A 16,666-nucleotide genomic window follows, 5' to 3' on the forward strand; every position below is an offset into this window, starting at 1 on the left:
TAATCTTAATGTGAATTTTACCAATAATATTTCTGCCGTCTGCAATGGGGAGACGTTTTTGGAGGGAAATCTCGACTGCGTTGTTAACTCAACAACTCATACATATTAAACACTTGCTGGTCAAACAGCTTTAAACAGACTGCGAATGTCAACTGTCTGGTCGACTTCTTTGAAACAGCTGAAGATGTGCTGAGAAAAACAAAACAAAACACTGAGCTGGCTGCTGCAGGGTTTGAAGAGTGAAGAATGATCTTGCAGAGATTTCAACAAAATATAGCAAAGTCCCTCAGGACGAAATGTTTTATTCAAAGAGAAAAAATGCTTATTTGAAATTCACGGGGAAGTCAGAATTGGGCTTGGTGCTTTAATGAGGGCTCAAAGCAAGTTCTAGAAATCGCTGTTGGAATCGGCTACAGGAGTGACGGAGACACGGACTTACCACGCACACACACATACAAACCTACAACATACACACAAGTGTCTACATATGGAATGAGGACAAAACTGAAATCCTTTTTGTATTAGAAATGTAAAAATGTAAATATTATTCTCTTTGTAGTGATGACTTCTGGGTAAAACCACTGATTTTGATCACTAAAGTTGTACTTCCACCTGTAATTCAATCAGCTGATGAGTTTCTAAAACTTTAAGCTTTTTCCCCTGGTTTGATTTTACTTTGTTTTCACACAAAGAAAACTCCAAGCGAAGCAAAACGTGTCGATACAAACCGCATGAGAAAGTTCAGTCTGCTTGTTGGCCAGATGTGCAAGAGGAACAATAGCAAAAGCAGGTAGAAGACGCAGTATTTTGAGCTAAAGGATAACTTTGCAATGTCACTTCTTCCAATTCTTTAAAGTTTGTGTACTCTGCAGGCTTATGGTACTCTGCTACATCCCAGGAAGCAAAGCATGCCTGGCTATCAGAAGGCAAACGCCCAGCATACATTCAGTGGTTGGGTCAGATCATGTTCCCACCATAAACGAATCAGTCTGAAGTTCATTTGGAACTGGATCGAGACCGCCTCCTCGAATGTGTCTGTGGTAGATTCACTGCAAGTGCAATTACCCTGCTCGTGTCTGCAGAAGCAAACCGCACCAAGACGGAAAATGAACCAGAATTCAATTTAAGCAGACTTAATGGTGCAGGTGTAAAGGTGCTGAGATTGTGGTTGGGCTGTCATTATTCCCGGCATTTTGCTTACGGGAAACTGAACCGGACAGAAGTTAAATGTAAGCAAAACGATCATCAGTCACAGGAAATCTACAGCAAAAATCCCAAAGTAAACTTCAATGCCTTTTGCCACTGAATGAAATATACCAAGTTTATGTGTTTTGCTTGGTAACAACCAGAAGCTCAGTTTGTCCAAAACCAAACATGAACCAAGGAAAAAATGGACTAAACAAATAAACCAAATAAACAAATCATAATTCAGCACTTTTTTTTCTATAATTTGCTGTAAGCAGATGTAACAATGACAAGTTTTAACAAAGATTAAACTCAAAGACTGTTGATGTACCTTTAAGTAAATAAAAAATGAACAAATGCAGATACCATCACCATCACACCTGAACATCTGCACTTTTCTAACTGTTTGATTCTGTATGTTCTGAAGTCCAGTACATGTACGCATGTATGGTGTGCTAACAAGGCTTTACTTTTTTGTACTTTATTATGTTTATGCCAAAAAACATCAATTCAAAGTTGATTTTTTTTGACAAAGATGGAAAAAGAAAAACATTCACTGACACACACACGCAGACATTCAGCCCATCACTGCTGCTTCTTACCGGGTCTGCCTGATACTCGCGACTGTAGAGCTCATGGCAGTTATTAAAGATGTATTCATAGGTGGAGTTGAGACAGGCTTTGACACAGTCCTTCACTACCTGACTGGCTCTTGGTGGCGACTGGAGCTCTTGGACCTAAACACAGGCACAAAAATCAGACATGCAGTGACTGGATCATTCATTTGAGCTCACATTTGAAATGATGAATTTATTACAGCTGCAGAATATAGTTCAAGTTTGGCAACAGTGCTCTCCCAAATATGCAACATAGAAGACTGGAGTAGTGAAAATAAAAATCTCCCTGGAGCCTTCATGTGGGAGGTGGGAGAGTTGAAAGATCAGGCAGTGATGCAGGGCAGCAGCACTGACACGTCAGGGGGAAAAAATGGGATATTCTGCAGCTTAAATAGACGATGTGAAGAAAGCCGAGTTGGTTTGCAGAATTCTCTCCATTTCTGCTTCTGAAGAAAAGCCTTAAATCCAACTCAGCACCAAGCTTTAGGATAAAAATATTGTGTTGCTTTTCTTCTGAGTCAAATCTTTTTGGAAGTTGTTGATTTTTAAGGTTGATAAATCTAATGTTTCAATACAGTGAATAAGATGGCAGTCTAATAGCTGTGTTCACTGAAAAAAAAAGACTGAACAAATGGTGGAAGAGAAAGAGACTATACCTTCATTCTGAAGAAGGTTATACTGGTGAGCAGATCCACTGTGGACTTGAGGTCCTGCAGTCTCTCGGGACTGCTGGCCGGGAAGTTGTTCTGCAATCGGGCCAAAAAAAGGAAAGAAATCAGAAACGGCGAGCCACAGTACATGAATTCACATCTGTGCTTGTCCAGTTTTTTGAATCTGTGGGCACGATCCAGCATGGTCAATCTTCACTGGCAGTAAGCCCTGTTCTGACTGTGTGGGCGTACATGGTTTCCCGAACGTGTCTGTGCACGTTTCCGATGAGCTGTCAATCTAATTAACACGTTTGCCTCCTCAAATTGCTTCTGATAAAGAGAGACGTGCAAGGACGCAGAGAATCATTAGTTATAAGCCAGAAGAAATTATATAAGAGTAACTTACCCGGTACATGGACAGGTCGATCCTCAGAGAGTTATGAAGCTGATCGAGGAGCTTGACAAATCGCTCTTTCTGTGGGTAATAAAAGAAACGTGCTAATAGATTCTGTGATTAAACATAATGAAGATAAAGAGGACACGACAAAGGGAAATAACAAAGAAACTATGCCATTGCGATAGTTAGGGGAAAATTAGTATATAATACTATTTATTTAATAAAAGTATGACATCTAACTTTATCGATCCAGCTAAATGTTGACTCACCCCAAAATTAGAAGCAGCAAAGCGGTCAGAGGCAGAGACATTGTTGGTTGCCTGGGTGGTGTGGGCGTAGTAGGCATTGATGTTTGCCAGCAGGGTACTCATCACTGCAGGCACACCTGGGCACATGTACTTAGATGACAAGCAGGCAAAATGGCTGCAAATGAGAGGAGGACAGGCAAATGTTAGATATTGTTTTTTTTTTTTTATCTAAACAATCTACGATGCGCCTGAACACATGGGTCTTTCTTATAAACGGTGACGTTCTGGAGTCGGGCAGTCAGCCGGGAACCTACGTCATAGCCTGGTAGATGGACTCGACTCCATAACGCATGGCAAACTCATCTACGATTTCCTGGGGAGTTTCCTCAAAGTACACTTTCCATGCATCATCCCCTTTGGCGTCAGGAATCTTCACCACACCATTATTCTGGATGTCCGTCACATAATGGAAGAGATTCTAAGGAAAAGAAAGCAGAAGGCGGCGTGAGTCAAATAAAAGAGAAAAAAGGCTTGAAAAAATTCAAATGGTTATTCAAACAGTTATCACTCATTTGTAAACAGTTCAGCCATTAAGACAGAGCGCGCTATAACCTCACAAGCTGTTGTGTCTGTTGGCTCTGCTGCATAAAGAGCCATAAACCCACATTATGAGGCCAACACAAGGTGCTGTCTCATCCATAAAACCTTACACCACTGTAAAGTATTCTGAGTGGGTTTATGGGCACTTGAGAGGCAGTAACAGTGCCCATTTGTCAGTTAAGGTCAGCTAATGTGCTGTGAGTAATGGACTGAGTAATGACTCCATACAAAGTTGGGACTGGTCTACAATCAATCAGCAGAATTTTCTGCACGAACCCAGAGCAGAAACGTGTGTGTGATGCTTCTATCTTTATCTTTCCAGAGTACTAACTCGAGTTTAATGGGTCAGTTATTAAAGTGAACATCAGTCAAGCAAATTAACTAGTTTAGCTTGGCTCATTTAAGACAGCTTCACACACACACATTCATAAACACAGGCCACAAAAACAATATTACACACTTATAACAAAAGCTAATTTTGTTTGTCAAAGATTCCTGTAAACCTAGCGTAACGGTTTCAGTCAGCACATAGCAAATAAAGAGAAGCGGTTCATTTTGACTCGCATTTAAACGACTGCTGCAGTCTGTCTCTTTACACCGCAGACACGACTATGTGCAGAAAACAGTCTTTTTCAGTGTGAACGTCATGCCTTACCTGCTAAAATTAGTTGACATTTTTAGGCAGCCCGTTATGTGGAAAAAACCGATATTTGTCTAAGATGCACAAACGACGGACAAAGGATAATCTGACAAAATGCGCCCTTATAAAAACAAAGCGGGTTGAGAAGCATTCACCGTCTTTAAATGCATGTTTACTCACAGATAAAAAGCGAGTTTACCTCGTGCAGACAGGTGTACTGAACGTGATACGGAGCAACCGTTTCCTCGCCTTTGATCTCTACGCTTATGTGCATGCGGATGGCCCCAGACACAGCGGATTTGTCAGTACGTTTGTCTGTGAAGAGTGCAAAACACACAGAAACACAGTCACCAGGTCTGCTTTGGAAAGAAATGATGGGTGATGAGATCCAGTAGATTAAACGGGGCAGTGTACGGAGAAAGAGGAGTCGTGCCAATTCAACTGACCCAGATTATACCAGACGTCCATCTCTCCGCTCAGAGTGCGGACCTCGATGATGGTTTGACCGAGGAAGTCGTCTGACTCTCGTTTGAACTTCTGCTTCACACGAGACTTAATGTCATCATCTTCATCCCACACTCGCACCTTGATGCGGTCTGAAGAGTTGTGACATTCACTGCAAAGACCAAACCGGAGAGTGAGCCAAATATACTAGGTATACTGGCAGTTAGACAAGAAGGGCAGATTACTAGGGTGATTCGTACATTCTTCAAGCGTAAACAGAAATCACTAGCCTTAAAAATAAACCTTGTTTATTTAACCTCCCAGGATCTGGCGTTCACATATGTGGACATCACATTTTGTGTTGTCTAGACCAAAATACTAAATTTTGCTCTACAAGAGCCTGATATCCACTTACGAGGACATTATACTGCCACTGCTCTATCGAAATTTAAAACTAAAGTCTTCATATGTGGATCTCATTTTTCTCAGAACCAAAAATCAAGTAAAAAAAAAAAAAAAATCACAGAATTCTTTGTTTTTACAGTCATCAGGTCCCAATCAGCCCAAACAGCAAAGAGAAATTAAAAGAGTTCAGGTCTTAGGTGGTTAATTAACAGTAACCATACAAAAAAGCCAATGACTTACAAATTAAATGTCTCCTCCCAGACAGGGTTGAGGTTGCCATAGATGGTCTTGGTCCTCTTTTTCGTCTTTCCAACCTGGACGGTTACATACGGATCACTAGAACCAGTTTTATCCTTGGCTTGTAGACCCTGGGCACACAACACTAGGAAGAAGAAAAAAAAGCCAAGCTGGTAAGGCCAGTGGGTTTATGTATACGTGTGTGTGCGTGTGTTTGGATGGAAACAGATGCCTCTTAATTCATCTGACCTTCTGAGCTACTGCCCCATAGACACCACCTGTGTTCACTGCATACAAACAGCAGCTTGTCTCTTTTTATAGACACAAACCTGTGATGCTGATCTTGGCCGACCATTTAGAGGTGCCATCGAGCACGCTCTGTTTGATCTGCTTCATCTGGGTGACATGTGTGGACTTGGGGACGGTGAACACTTCCTGAATGAGTTCAAAGATCTCTGGTTTGTTCCTCTCACGGATCTTCATGCGATCCTTAAGAACCATGATGATATTTTGAGTCCGGTCCTCGGCGCCGTGCTTGGAGCTCTTCTCTGCCGCTCCTAGTTGGCAAGAAAATTGAGAAGTAAAAGAATTAGATTTGTAAACAAAAATGGAAAAAGGTGCCATGTGAGATGAGAAGTGAGCTCACGTTTACTGATCCTGAAATCATGGTGGATAAATTTCTCAGACCATTTCAAATGAATACCATAACACTATAATAACAACTTTGGTGTATTTCATGAAATATAAGAGGATGCTTTTGCAGAGCTATAAAATGCTGAGTGAAAAAGATGGAAAGAGCGAGGCGGATGACAAGAAAAGACAAATGGTTTGTAATATCCTCTCATGAAAACAACGAAAATAGGAATGTAGGAGTAAGAAGAGAAGGAGGAGGGAGGAAGGCTCTGTGCTTGGCATTGACAAATAGACAGGAGAGGAAATAAATGGACTACATCGTTTTCTATTATTAATAAAAATAAATAAAAAGAACTGACACCGCAAAAAGCCTAAAACGGAAACTCAGCAAAAGGGTATTTTCTGCGATCCTTTCTCACTCTCATGTCTGTAATCATTAAAACCACATTCACACACTTCATATATCACTGGCAGATGCATTTATGACAATATGGGCAATTAGTTAAGACGCTTCAGAGTCAAGGAATCAAACAGTTGCCCTCCCAGACAGTGGATTACCCACTCTACATCTTCTAAATTCAGCTGAACATCTATTTGATCTGAGCCTTTCTGTTCACTGATAGCTGAAGTTAGCATCGGGTCTCTGATGGAAGGCCAGTGAAAAAAAGATAACCTGCCAGTATTAAAAAACGTAAATATATAATGTCTTTAAAAAAAGTGAAACGATTAAAAATGATAATTTATAAAAGCCAACCGGAGTTACTGGTTGTATTTATCTGAATTTACACCATCTTTTTGCACCAGCAGTGACTGGGAGTGTTTACCCGCTGCACATATGGGCTGCTAAATTTAGATTTCATTGTCACGTTTGTAAACTAGTCACTTCACTTCATTAATGCTTTGGGGGCTGAAATGGAGTGATGCCCCCCGGCGTTCATCTTACTTTGCAGACAGTCGGCGTTGAGTAGATCCTGGCACTTCTCGTGGCATTTCACCCCACACTCAGTACAGCGCATGCCCTGGCGAGCAATACCCCAGAGGAGTCCCTCACATTCATAGCAGTACGTGGGTGTGGTGGCTGTCCACACCTCAAAGTTGTGTGGGGTGGTGCAGGAAATAGGATATATGAGGGCCTGGAGGGTCTTCTTATAGACATGACTCTTCTACAAGGTTGTAAGAAAGATAAGCCCAAGGTCAGCAGAGTTAAAGCTTATGAGCAGAATTTGAAATAATTTAATTAAAGAATATAAATGTGGACTGACCAGTTCTTCATTATGTAGGGTACTTGATGTCAGGGCCGAGGTGATGCCCGCCTTCCTGGAGTTCTGGACCAAGGACTGTGTAATGGAAGAAGGGTGGTCAGTATAATATCTTCTTTAATCATGATAAATCTCAGAGTAGGAGATTACAGCTGCATATTTTGTTTGGAGTGACCACTTTGGTCGGTACCAGAAAACGAGTATATCTTCATAACCAACTGCAGATATTTCATAAACAAAATTGCGCCACTCACCATAGCCTGTAGCATTGAAGTGAAGTTGGGAGAAAAAAGGTAGAAATGTATTAGAAAAAGGCAACAGAGGAGAAAGAGGTTTACACAGAGAATTAAAATTGCAAGAATGACTGATGGATGCACTTTTTATGCATATGTGGTAGTTTTGTGAAAAAGCAACAATGAAGCGATTAGGGAATCAAGGGAGACTGGGATTTTTCAGAAAATCTCTGCTGCATTTCCACCTGAATATTAGATTTCTGAATGAAATACTAGTTACTGCTCATTCAGGCAGTGTTCCACTGTGATAAATCAATAGCAGACAGTCTGACAAGTTGTGTGTGTGTGTGTGTGTGTGTGTGTGTGTGTGTGTGTGTGTGTGTGTGTGTGTGTGTGTGTGTGTGTGTGTGTGTAAATGAGAGTGATGAAAGAGGTGCACCTGCCTGTCAGTGCATGGTGGGTGTTTATGAGCGTGGCACTGAGCTTTGACTGGCAGCTGATTTAAGAGTCGGCATTATTTCAGCTCCCAGTGCACAATGTGATTTGGCATCAAAGCAACAATTTGACATATCATATGCTAAATATGCTTATTGGCTTTCCTGCTGTGAGTTAGATGAGAAGACGTAACCACTCTTGTGCTGTGAAAACAAAAGCTATAGACAGCAACTAGCATGGATCTGTCAAGAGGTGACAAACCAGCATATCTACAGCTATCAATAGCATGTTATGCTTAAGTTGTCAAACCAAAGTGTGAAACCACCAGTTGAAACTCCTAACAGGGTTAGTCAGGCCTTAACTTTTAGTCTTTATGACAAGCAAAGTTAAGCTGGTTTATTTAAGAACAGCAGGATCAGTTTTTCAGACACATTTCAATGTTGCTTTATGATGCTTTTATTTGGTAATATGGTATTAAGTTGTAACTATAGATGTGCATGTATCATGTGCATTATGTAACTTATTTTGTTTATCGATGCTGAATCGCTTAAACTGATCCTAATGTCTCTGACCATGCTTATGATTGCTAACAGATTACTGCGGTCACCCGCTTACTTTTAACGTGAAAGTTGTGCCTTTTGAAATGTGACTGCAGCACTGAGGCAGAAATTTTAAGGCGAATGCTTTCTGTTTCGAGCTAGCATCACCCTAGCTGGGCAATTTTAACACTGCCCAGCTGGTAGTTGCCAAGTATTTGCAGACAAGTTAGCATCTTTGATGCAACCCACTGCCAACTGTGGCAGTCAGAGGGAGATTTTTGGTGCAGCACCCTCTATGCAACCATTTTCCTCCGGTGCCAGGAAGCAACCTCCAGCAAACACTTGGTTACACGTGGTTACCAGATAGAAGTGTTGGGGAGTAGCGGAATACATGTACCGGCGTTACGTATTTAAAATACAAAATACGAGTAACTGTATTCCGTTACTGTTACCGTTTAAAAAGGTGGTATTCAGAATACAGTTACTTTGTTGAAGTGAAGGGATTACACGCCGGTCTTTTCCTGTTTCATATGTTAGGCCGGTGTCCTGCAGGTTTTAGATCTCACCCTGGGTCACCACACCTGAATCAAATGATTAGTTCATTACCAGGCCTCTGGAGAACATCAAGACATGTTGAGGGGCTAATTTAGCCATTTAAATCAGCTGTGTTGGATCAAGGAGACATCTAAAACATGCAGGACACCAGCTCTCGAGGACTAATGTCCCCTATCCCTGTGTTAGGCTGTCCCCTCTCTATATTTGGTAATTCCGCGCCGGCAAAAACTCAAACAAAACATGCATTAAGAGGCTCTAATTCCTGAGTCTCAATCTCGCGGCCCATGTCACCTCTACTTGCGGCTCACATAATGACGTGACGAAATATTTTTTAAAAATTATTGTTCAAAAAATGATTTAATATGAAGGCAATAGGCAGAGTGTTACAGGCATAGCCCTAAAGAATGTAGCCTCATGGGCAGTGTAGCCCAGTTGTAAGTAAGCTATTACGACTCGACTCTACACTGTGTTCGTGTTTTTAGCAACGTTGACCAAGACAACAAAGTAAAGCTTGTTTTCGGCTATGAGCCCAACACGAACCCGACGTATTAGCCAGAGGTTCCTTTACTACGGTTCGGAGCTGCGGACCTGTTTTATATACACGCGGAATAGTTTTATATACGAGATTGCTGCAAAAAGTGCAGCTTTACCTAATATCCACCTTACTGTTACTCATCTTATATTAAGATTTAAAAATCTAGTTGGTATTGCTATGGCGAATAACCTTCAGTAAAAGTAATAAATCACACAGCAATAGTACATTCATGTAGTTGTAAAAAGCATGATAATATATCAAGTAATCCAACGTATTCAGAATACGTTACTCAATAACGGAATACGTTACAAAATACATTTTGGGGAATGTATTCTGTAATCTGTAGTGGATTTAAAAGTAATCTTCCCAACACTGCCAGATAGTCACCGACTGGTCTTTAGCTCTGTGTGAATTAGGATTAGGCGAGTGATAATCATTAAATGATAAAAAAAAACAAACTGTGACAACCAATGTGCTCTCAAAACCTGAATACGCTTGTGGTTTTCTTTTATTCGCACATTCCTTAGAATGACACGGAGATACAGAGTGCATCTGTCTACATTCTAAGAAAAGTGACAATAGAAGTCTGCAAAAGATTAATGTCTGTCAGAGTTGTGTTGGTAATGAGATAGTGTCAAAAAGGCATAGGGATCATGGCATGGCAGGGTAATAAAGGTCTGCTATATGACAGCATGTAGCAGACATCAGCGTCAGTCAGAGAAAACCTCTGGCCTCTGCCGCTGGCCTCTCTGCCTTGCTTCATGCCCTGTCAGACTTTAACAGCAGGGCAATGCATTTTCTTTAACAGCATGGATGCAGTGGAGTAAAGGACAGAGAACAACAGGAGTAAAAATAGTAGAATGTTAGAAAATATCATGAAAATGAACATAGTAGAGAATCAGATAGAAAACAGGAGTAACATTTAAGGATGAGAGCACGGACTGCTGAGCCAAGTGAGATGGATCTGGGAAATGTGAGACAGTCACGGGAACATAAAGAGATTAGTGCAGAAACTCACCAGATCGCTGACCAGAGGCATTGCTTTTCTCTTCCTGAGGTCTGGCATGCTGTCAATACTATACAGAGCACCACCCATCCTGGAGAGAAAACATACTTTGAACATCGGCTATATTTTCAGCTAACAGCTGGCAGCTAGAACCTTCACCGTGAATGAGTTACAAAATAAATGCACTGAGACACTGGTCTTTCTTTTTGGTCGGTAAGTTATAGATTTTCAATAGCTGGAGCGGTGTCAGCCTCATGGTTACTTACCCTGCTGACAAAAGCAGAGAGGCAATGCCAACACTTTCTCCTCGGGCCTGTGGAGAAAGAGAAGGAAAAGATGAGATGGAAAACCGGGAAATGCAGCCTTCCAGAAAACTACAACGTTGTAGTTCCAATTGTAGTTTGTAGTTCGCTCAAACGTGAGCTGTCACCACAATGACTGCAGGTGTTCTCAAAGTCATGATTTACAACAGAGTAAAAAAACGACACTGTGTGTATTTCTTAGTGAGTGTGGGGATTATTGACATCAACAGTGAGTTCTGTGTTTGTGGAAGAAGATTACAGCCAGATGGCTATCCGTGTAATCATTTCTCTAATTCTATCTGCTCCATTATTGAAAGACATGTTCTTTGTCCGCTTGCCTCTTCAAACAATGACATGCGGCACTGATACTAACGTCACACTATACACAGAAATAGCCCTGATTGATACAAACACCAGGCTTTGGAAAGGACGCTTAACAGACTTGCAACAGCTTCCTATGTGCGTCTTGCGCTCATCATAAATATCTGTGAGCCATACAGATACATACGATACAAATTAGATTTATTAACACACTACAGGGCACACCCACCTGAGAGCCAGCTCCTGCCATGGGTAATCAGAATGGACTACATGCATTCGCTACGAGGATGGCAAACAACTGAAAAGAAAACAATGAAATGGCAAAAACAATACAGGGGGTAAACAGAAACGATCAAACACGAGACAATATAATCCACAGCTGCGACCAAAAACTGGGAAAAATGACAGACTAGTCAACGAAAGCTGGAAAAATACAGAGTAAGAACAGGACATGCAGGGATTGATGCAACAAGGCAATCAGCAGAGCAGCAACAGAACCGCACTCTAAGATACGTTCCTGCCAATGAAGGGATTCACCTGACAGTGACTGCAAGCAAGAGGACCATACAAATAAACTGAACACACACAGACACATCCTGGCAGTACCTCTTGTAGTTGTAGTCGTACTCTGCTGAAAAGTCGAAGCCAGTTGGCTTTAGCTCTGGCAGGACCGGGCTCCATGATTTCTCTTTTTGGGAAGCTGAAATATGGTTTGAGAAAGAAGTCTAGCTTTCAGAACTATTATATACACAGCGATATGTAATGTAGTAGCAAAGATGCTAAAATGAATCACGTAAAAAACACATTGATTTTCAAGGTGAAATGTATATGGTAAAACTGGTCTCAGAGACGACCAATCAACCACAAGCATGTTGATGGGTATATAGGCTTTAATACAAAATTATTATTATTATTTTTGTTTGTGAATAAAAGTGTGTGTCTCTCTAAAAATACGCTTTTCCTGGTATGTGAATATATTATTTTAAGTGATTTTATCTCCATACAGTAAGTGGTTGGTTAGTGTTAACTTTAAAATTAATTATTTTGTGCAGGTGTTGTTTAGGCTAATACTTGCTGGTATGTAATTTTAGTGAAATTGGATGTAAAGGGAAGTGTCTTTGGAGCTGAGACCGCACATACTGAGTTGGTGTCAGTAAACAGTAGTGACCCCTCGACTGTACTACAACGCACAACGCACAGGAAACAACATTAGATCTTCATTGGCTGTTTTATTAAAATCACGCTGCTTTATCTGGACAGGCTGAGATTCTTTACCGTCCTTGTCCCTTTACTGGTGTTTTCATGTGTAGGTCATAGCAACTTGAAGTACATCTATACATAACTACATATGTCATTTTGTCATTTTCCCTTTATAATAATATGCAACTTCACCTTGCAACAGGAGGCTCCTCTTTCTTCTGTTCAAGAGCCAGAGGGACACTCTCTGTTGCCGGAGGAAGCTCGGGGGGCTGAGGTTCCTCCTTTGGCACTTCAGATTTGGGCTCAGGCTCCAGAGGTTTGCTGTCTGGAGCTGGAACCTGTGATGCAGTTGTGGGGGTGGGTGTAGTTGTAGTTGTGCCAAAGAGATCCTGCTGTGTGGGTGCAAAGGGAGGCTTGGTGGAATCTGCAAGAGAAGGGGCCATTGTGCTGTCCTGTGAGACCGGAGGTAGGCCAGCAGCCGTGCTGGGAGACTGAGGCCGATCCTGGGCAAGTCGCTGCTGATGCAGCGACGTCTGCTTCTCCAACGGCGGCCTGGTGGAGGAAAGACCATCAGAAGGGGGCATCAAGGTGGGGGCGGTGCTTGTGGGTGTGGGGGTATAGGGAGGCTCCCGGTCTTCACTCAATGTGCCATCCAGTGGATACATTTCTTCATCTTCCTTATATGACATCTCTTCCTCATCCTCATAGTTGTAATCTCCCTCCTCCCCATACATGTCTCCCTCTTCTTCGTCATACAGAGCCCCCTCCTCTCCTCCATCTTTGAGGTAGCCTCCCTCATCGCTGTAGATGCCTTGGTGATCCTCACCATCCCAACCTGGGGAATCTTCCTTGCCGTAGCTGACCGAAGAGTGGCAGGAATGATAGGAGTCGTTCTCATCGTAGAATTCCGAACCTCTCAAGCTTTCGCCATCCTCGGGAACGAACTCCTCGCTGAGCTGCGAGCTGCCTCGACTCAACTCGCCTGATGAAGCGTAACGACTGTCTGTGGGACTGAAGGCAGGGGAAACGAAAACACGTGTTAGATAAGCCTTTGGTTATTAAGTAAACTATACCTATTTCCACGTTTGGGTGTCACAGAGATACTAAAGGAGCTTGTGTTGGGACCGGAAAAGGAGAGAGCTAACCACCAGGAGAAGAGAAGTGACTTTAAATCAAACCCAGAATGGGCTTTGGACTAGTGATGCAACTGCAAGGGGACTCATCTGTTTAGTAACAGGAATGCTTACTATGATTGTTAGTTCAAACACAAATTTGTACAGAATCACACAGCATACAAAAGCACACTAGATTGCAGAAACACAACGATGCATTTTTCGTTGCAACGATGCAAGTAAACATTTAAATTGTTTAATTTAAAGCAAAAGAAGTTAACCTGACGAGATTGAGAATAATTTAGCAAACTGGTGGAAAAAAGCAGATAAATTCACAATGATAAATGAAGCCATTAGACTGAATCAGCGAGAGATATGAGACACATAGAAAGATTATTTCCTTAAACACACTCTGACAGACGCACACAAACTCCGGCTTTATTGTTTTCGGCTCTATTGATTACAGTCCTGCTGGTTTAATAATGCATAGTGCACGAACAGTAAAGGACACAAAAGTATGGCTGAATGGACAACTAAATACTCAATCACAACAACGCCCATTTTTCCTATTCATAACCTATCCTGCAATCTCTCTCTCTCTTCCGTCTCAAAGACTAACACAGACAGTGACAAATGCTTGCATAATTTGTGAGTCTAAACACATGTCTGCCCTCTTTCTTCACAAAGAATGTAAAACAAAACATGATGAAATGAAGATGAAAAAGAACGCAATCTGTCTCGGCCTCTCTGCTCGGCCACATTATTGGGCTGACGGGCTCCTGCTGTCTCACAAGTGGAAATTAAATGTGTATAATTACCAAGTATGGGACACCCACAATAAGACAGGGCCCTTCTTAAAGTCTCACATACGGGGTGAAGCTGTAATAACAAGCTGTCATGAAAACAGATGGGCACGCTCACACAGACTCACACGGGCAGTTCTACAAACTCCAACCGACAATTAACCTCTCTGTCTCTGACTGTTACGAAACACCACACACGCATCCCGCCGATCGCTCACCCACACATGTAAAGACGACACAGCACAGAACTTCTAAAGATTGAGGGGACAAGTGTGATCGTTTGTGATTCTTCACAGGAACACAGTAAGGATAGATGCAGGTTCGGTAGTTTCCTCTAAAATATACAGAATATACATATACAAAGATAGGGTAAGAGCGCATGCATGCAAGCACAGCGAGCGAGGAGGACGGGACAAGTCCACCACTGACGTCACAGCGAGACGGAGTCACAGGCTGGAGCAGAAGGAAGAAGAAGAGGAAGAGGAGGAGAAGTTAGAGACGAGGTACAGAGACCCACCTATCGGACAGCGAGTGCCTACTGTCTAGAGAATACTGACGACTGGTGCGCCGGCTCGACCCTGAGCCTGAGTCGATATCACTGCGCCCGTTGGTGGCCGAGTCTAAACTATCATAGCGTCTGGTAAGAGGAGCAGGGGAGGAGGTGGGGAGGAGGGGAGAGGTGGGAGAGGAGCATCAGTAGAGCTCAGTGCAAATATTGGAAAGACAGCTCTAACTCAAACTGAGCCTCTGTGCCGCCTGCTTAACGATAGCTTCACAAAGTTGTCTTAAAACATCAGTCAGGCGTCCACATGAACATGAAAATATCACTTGCTGTTATTCTTCCCGCCAGCGTTTAATATCTATTCCTAAGTGATCCACAGCAGTCCTGGCTCAATCTTAATTTGGAGTTAATATGAGGCGGAGGCTATTTAAACCAAATGCAGATATTCCCGTCATTTCAGTGGGAAATTTCATCTTCTAGGGAATTTTGCACTAATAAGCGAATATCTTTTGAACACGGCCTCTTTGCTCGTCTAAATCAGATTACCGAAAACTCATATTAACGTCATATGAATACATTTGCACGGGACAAGGAATATGGATTTCACTCATCATTTACACTGGAAGTGGATGGGGAAGGGCTCTCTTTACAGAGAGTATAAAAAGGAGAAACAATAACAGCAAGTACAACCTGCTGAAAATATGAACCTGTCCATTAAGCTTCTGCACAAAGACGTCTCACTGACGCTGAGATTTATTATATCCATCTCAGCCTTGACAAAGCAAATGGTCAAAATTTCAATTTAAGCTTTTCTGAGAAATGCATGAGTTTAGAGCCTCTCCTGCTTTCATATATACATGTCTAAAGTGACGACCATTATGTTCAGAAATCACAAGGGGTTTCTGATGCTCACACACTCGACGTGCACACACAGATGCAAGCACGCGCACACGCATTCGCACGTGATAGATAACCACAAAGGCCCGCTTCATACAAAACCTGTATACAAGAACTCTGCACCCCAGCATGCTTGTATACACTGAGGCCAGGGTTATTCTCTAGAGAAGGAGAGCACAGTGGGACATGTTACTATGTACAACACAGTGCAACAAAACAAGGCTGCAGGGGCTCACTTGTCTCATGGCTACGAGCTAGACGGGGAGGAGAGCTCCGTTTACGAGCAGCGTGATGTTAAATTCACAACGTTAAAACATTTAGATCTTTTGTGTGACCAAAAACTCCTCTCTCTATGTTGCATGTAAACTTTATGGTGTACATAGGCAAAATAAAACCCTGTTTTTCAGTCTCAGTATGCCTGTTACCTCATAGCTCTGTGATCATAGTCCAGCTCATTGATGTCGTCAGTGTAGGAGTGTCTGTAGTGCTGGTGCCTCATGGGATACTGGTGCATGGAAGCATTGGGCTGGGAGGTGGTGTAGTAAGGAGGTGGGATGCTGTTACTGGTCTCACTGCGGTAGTCGCTGTCCCTGTCATCCACTGCGCTGTCTGGGTCCTCGTCTGTTCACCAAAACAGCGGGAGACGGAACAAAGTGAGGTTGGCGAGACAAAAAGATGACGACCATTGAGTACATTGAGTGTGTAATGAAAGAGCTGGGGCGTGGAGAAGGGAGGTGGTCTTGTTTCTTTTCAGATAGTTGAAGTCTCTGCTCAGAATCCATTTTTTTCCCTTCTCATTCAATCCTAAACGAGAGCCTAAAAATCAGGGGGAAAACATCTGTAGGCCTGTGACTATGTAATTCCCCTATAATTAAATGGAATTTTAATCTATTTTAATTTAAATTACAATG

At 42.2% G+C, this 16,666-nt stretch overlaps 1 protein-coding gene across 1 annotated transcript in view; it reads right to left on the reverse strand.

Moving 5' to 3' along the window:
* unc13a (unc-13 homolog A (C. elegans)) overlaps positions 1–16,666 on the reverse strand; it is a 51,762-nt gene that overhangs the window by 17,532 nt on the left and 17,564 nt on the right. The window contains exons 9-25 of the mRNA XM_085150068.1: positions 16,181–16,376; positions 14,874–14,993; positions 12,634–13,452; positions 11,848–11,941; positions 10,885–10,931; positions 10,631–10,709; positions 7,319–7,393; positions 7,000–7,219; positions 5,753–5,980; positions 5,427–5,568; positions 4,784–4,953; positions 4,537–4,652; positions 3,412–3,575; positions 3,119–3,272; positions 2,859–2,927; positions 2,459–2,548; positions 1,788–1,922 (exon numbers count right to left, since the gene is read on the reverse strand). Coding sequence (XP_085006194.1) covers positions 1,788–1,922; positions 2,459–2,548; positions 2,859–2,927; positions 3,119–3,272; positions 3,412–3,575; positions 4,537–4,652; positions 4,784–4,953; positions 5,427–5,568; positions 5,753–5,980; positions 7,000–7,219; positions 7,319–7,393; positions 10,631–10,709; positions 10,885–10,931; positions 11,848–11,941; positions 12,634–13,452; positions 14,874–14,993; positions 16,181–16,376 — 2,918 coding nt within the window. The remainder of the gene's footprint in view (positions 1–1,787; positions 1,923–2,458; positions 2,549–2,858; positions 2,928–3,118; positions 3,273–3,411; positions 3,576–4,536; positions 4,653–4,783; positions 4,954–5,426; positions 5,569–5,752; positions 5,981–6,999; positions 7,220–7,318; positions 7,394–10,630; positions 10,710–10,884; positions 10,932–11,847; positions 11,942–12,633; positions 13,453–14,873; positions 14,994–16,180; positions 16,377–16,666) is intronic.

The sequence above is a fragment of the Neolamprologus multifasciatus genome, chromosome 23, assembly GCF_963576455.1.
Source record: "Neolamprologus multifasciatus chromosome 23, fNeoMul1.2, whole genome shotgun sequence".
Lineage (NCBI taxonomy): Eukaryota > Metazoa > Chordata > Actinopteri > Cichliformes > Cichlidae > Neolamprologus > Neolamprologus multifasciatus.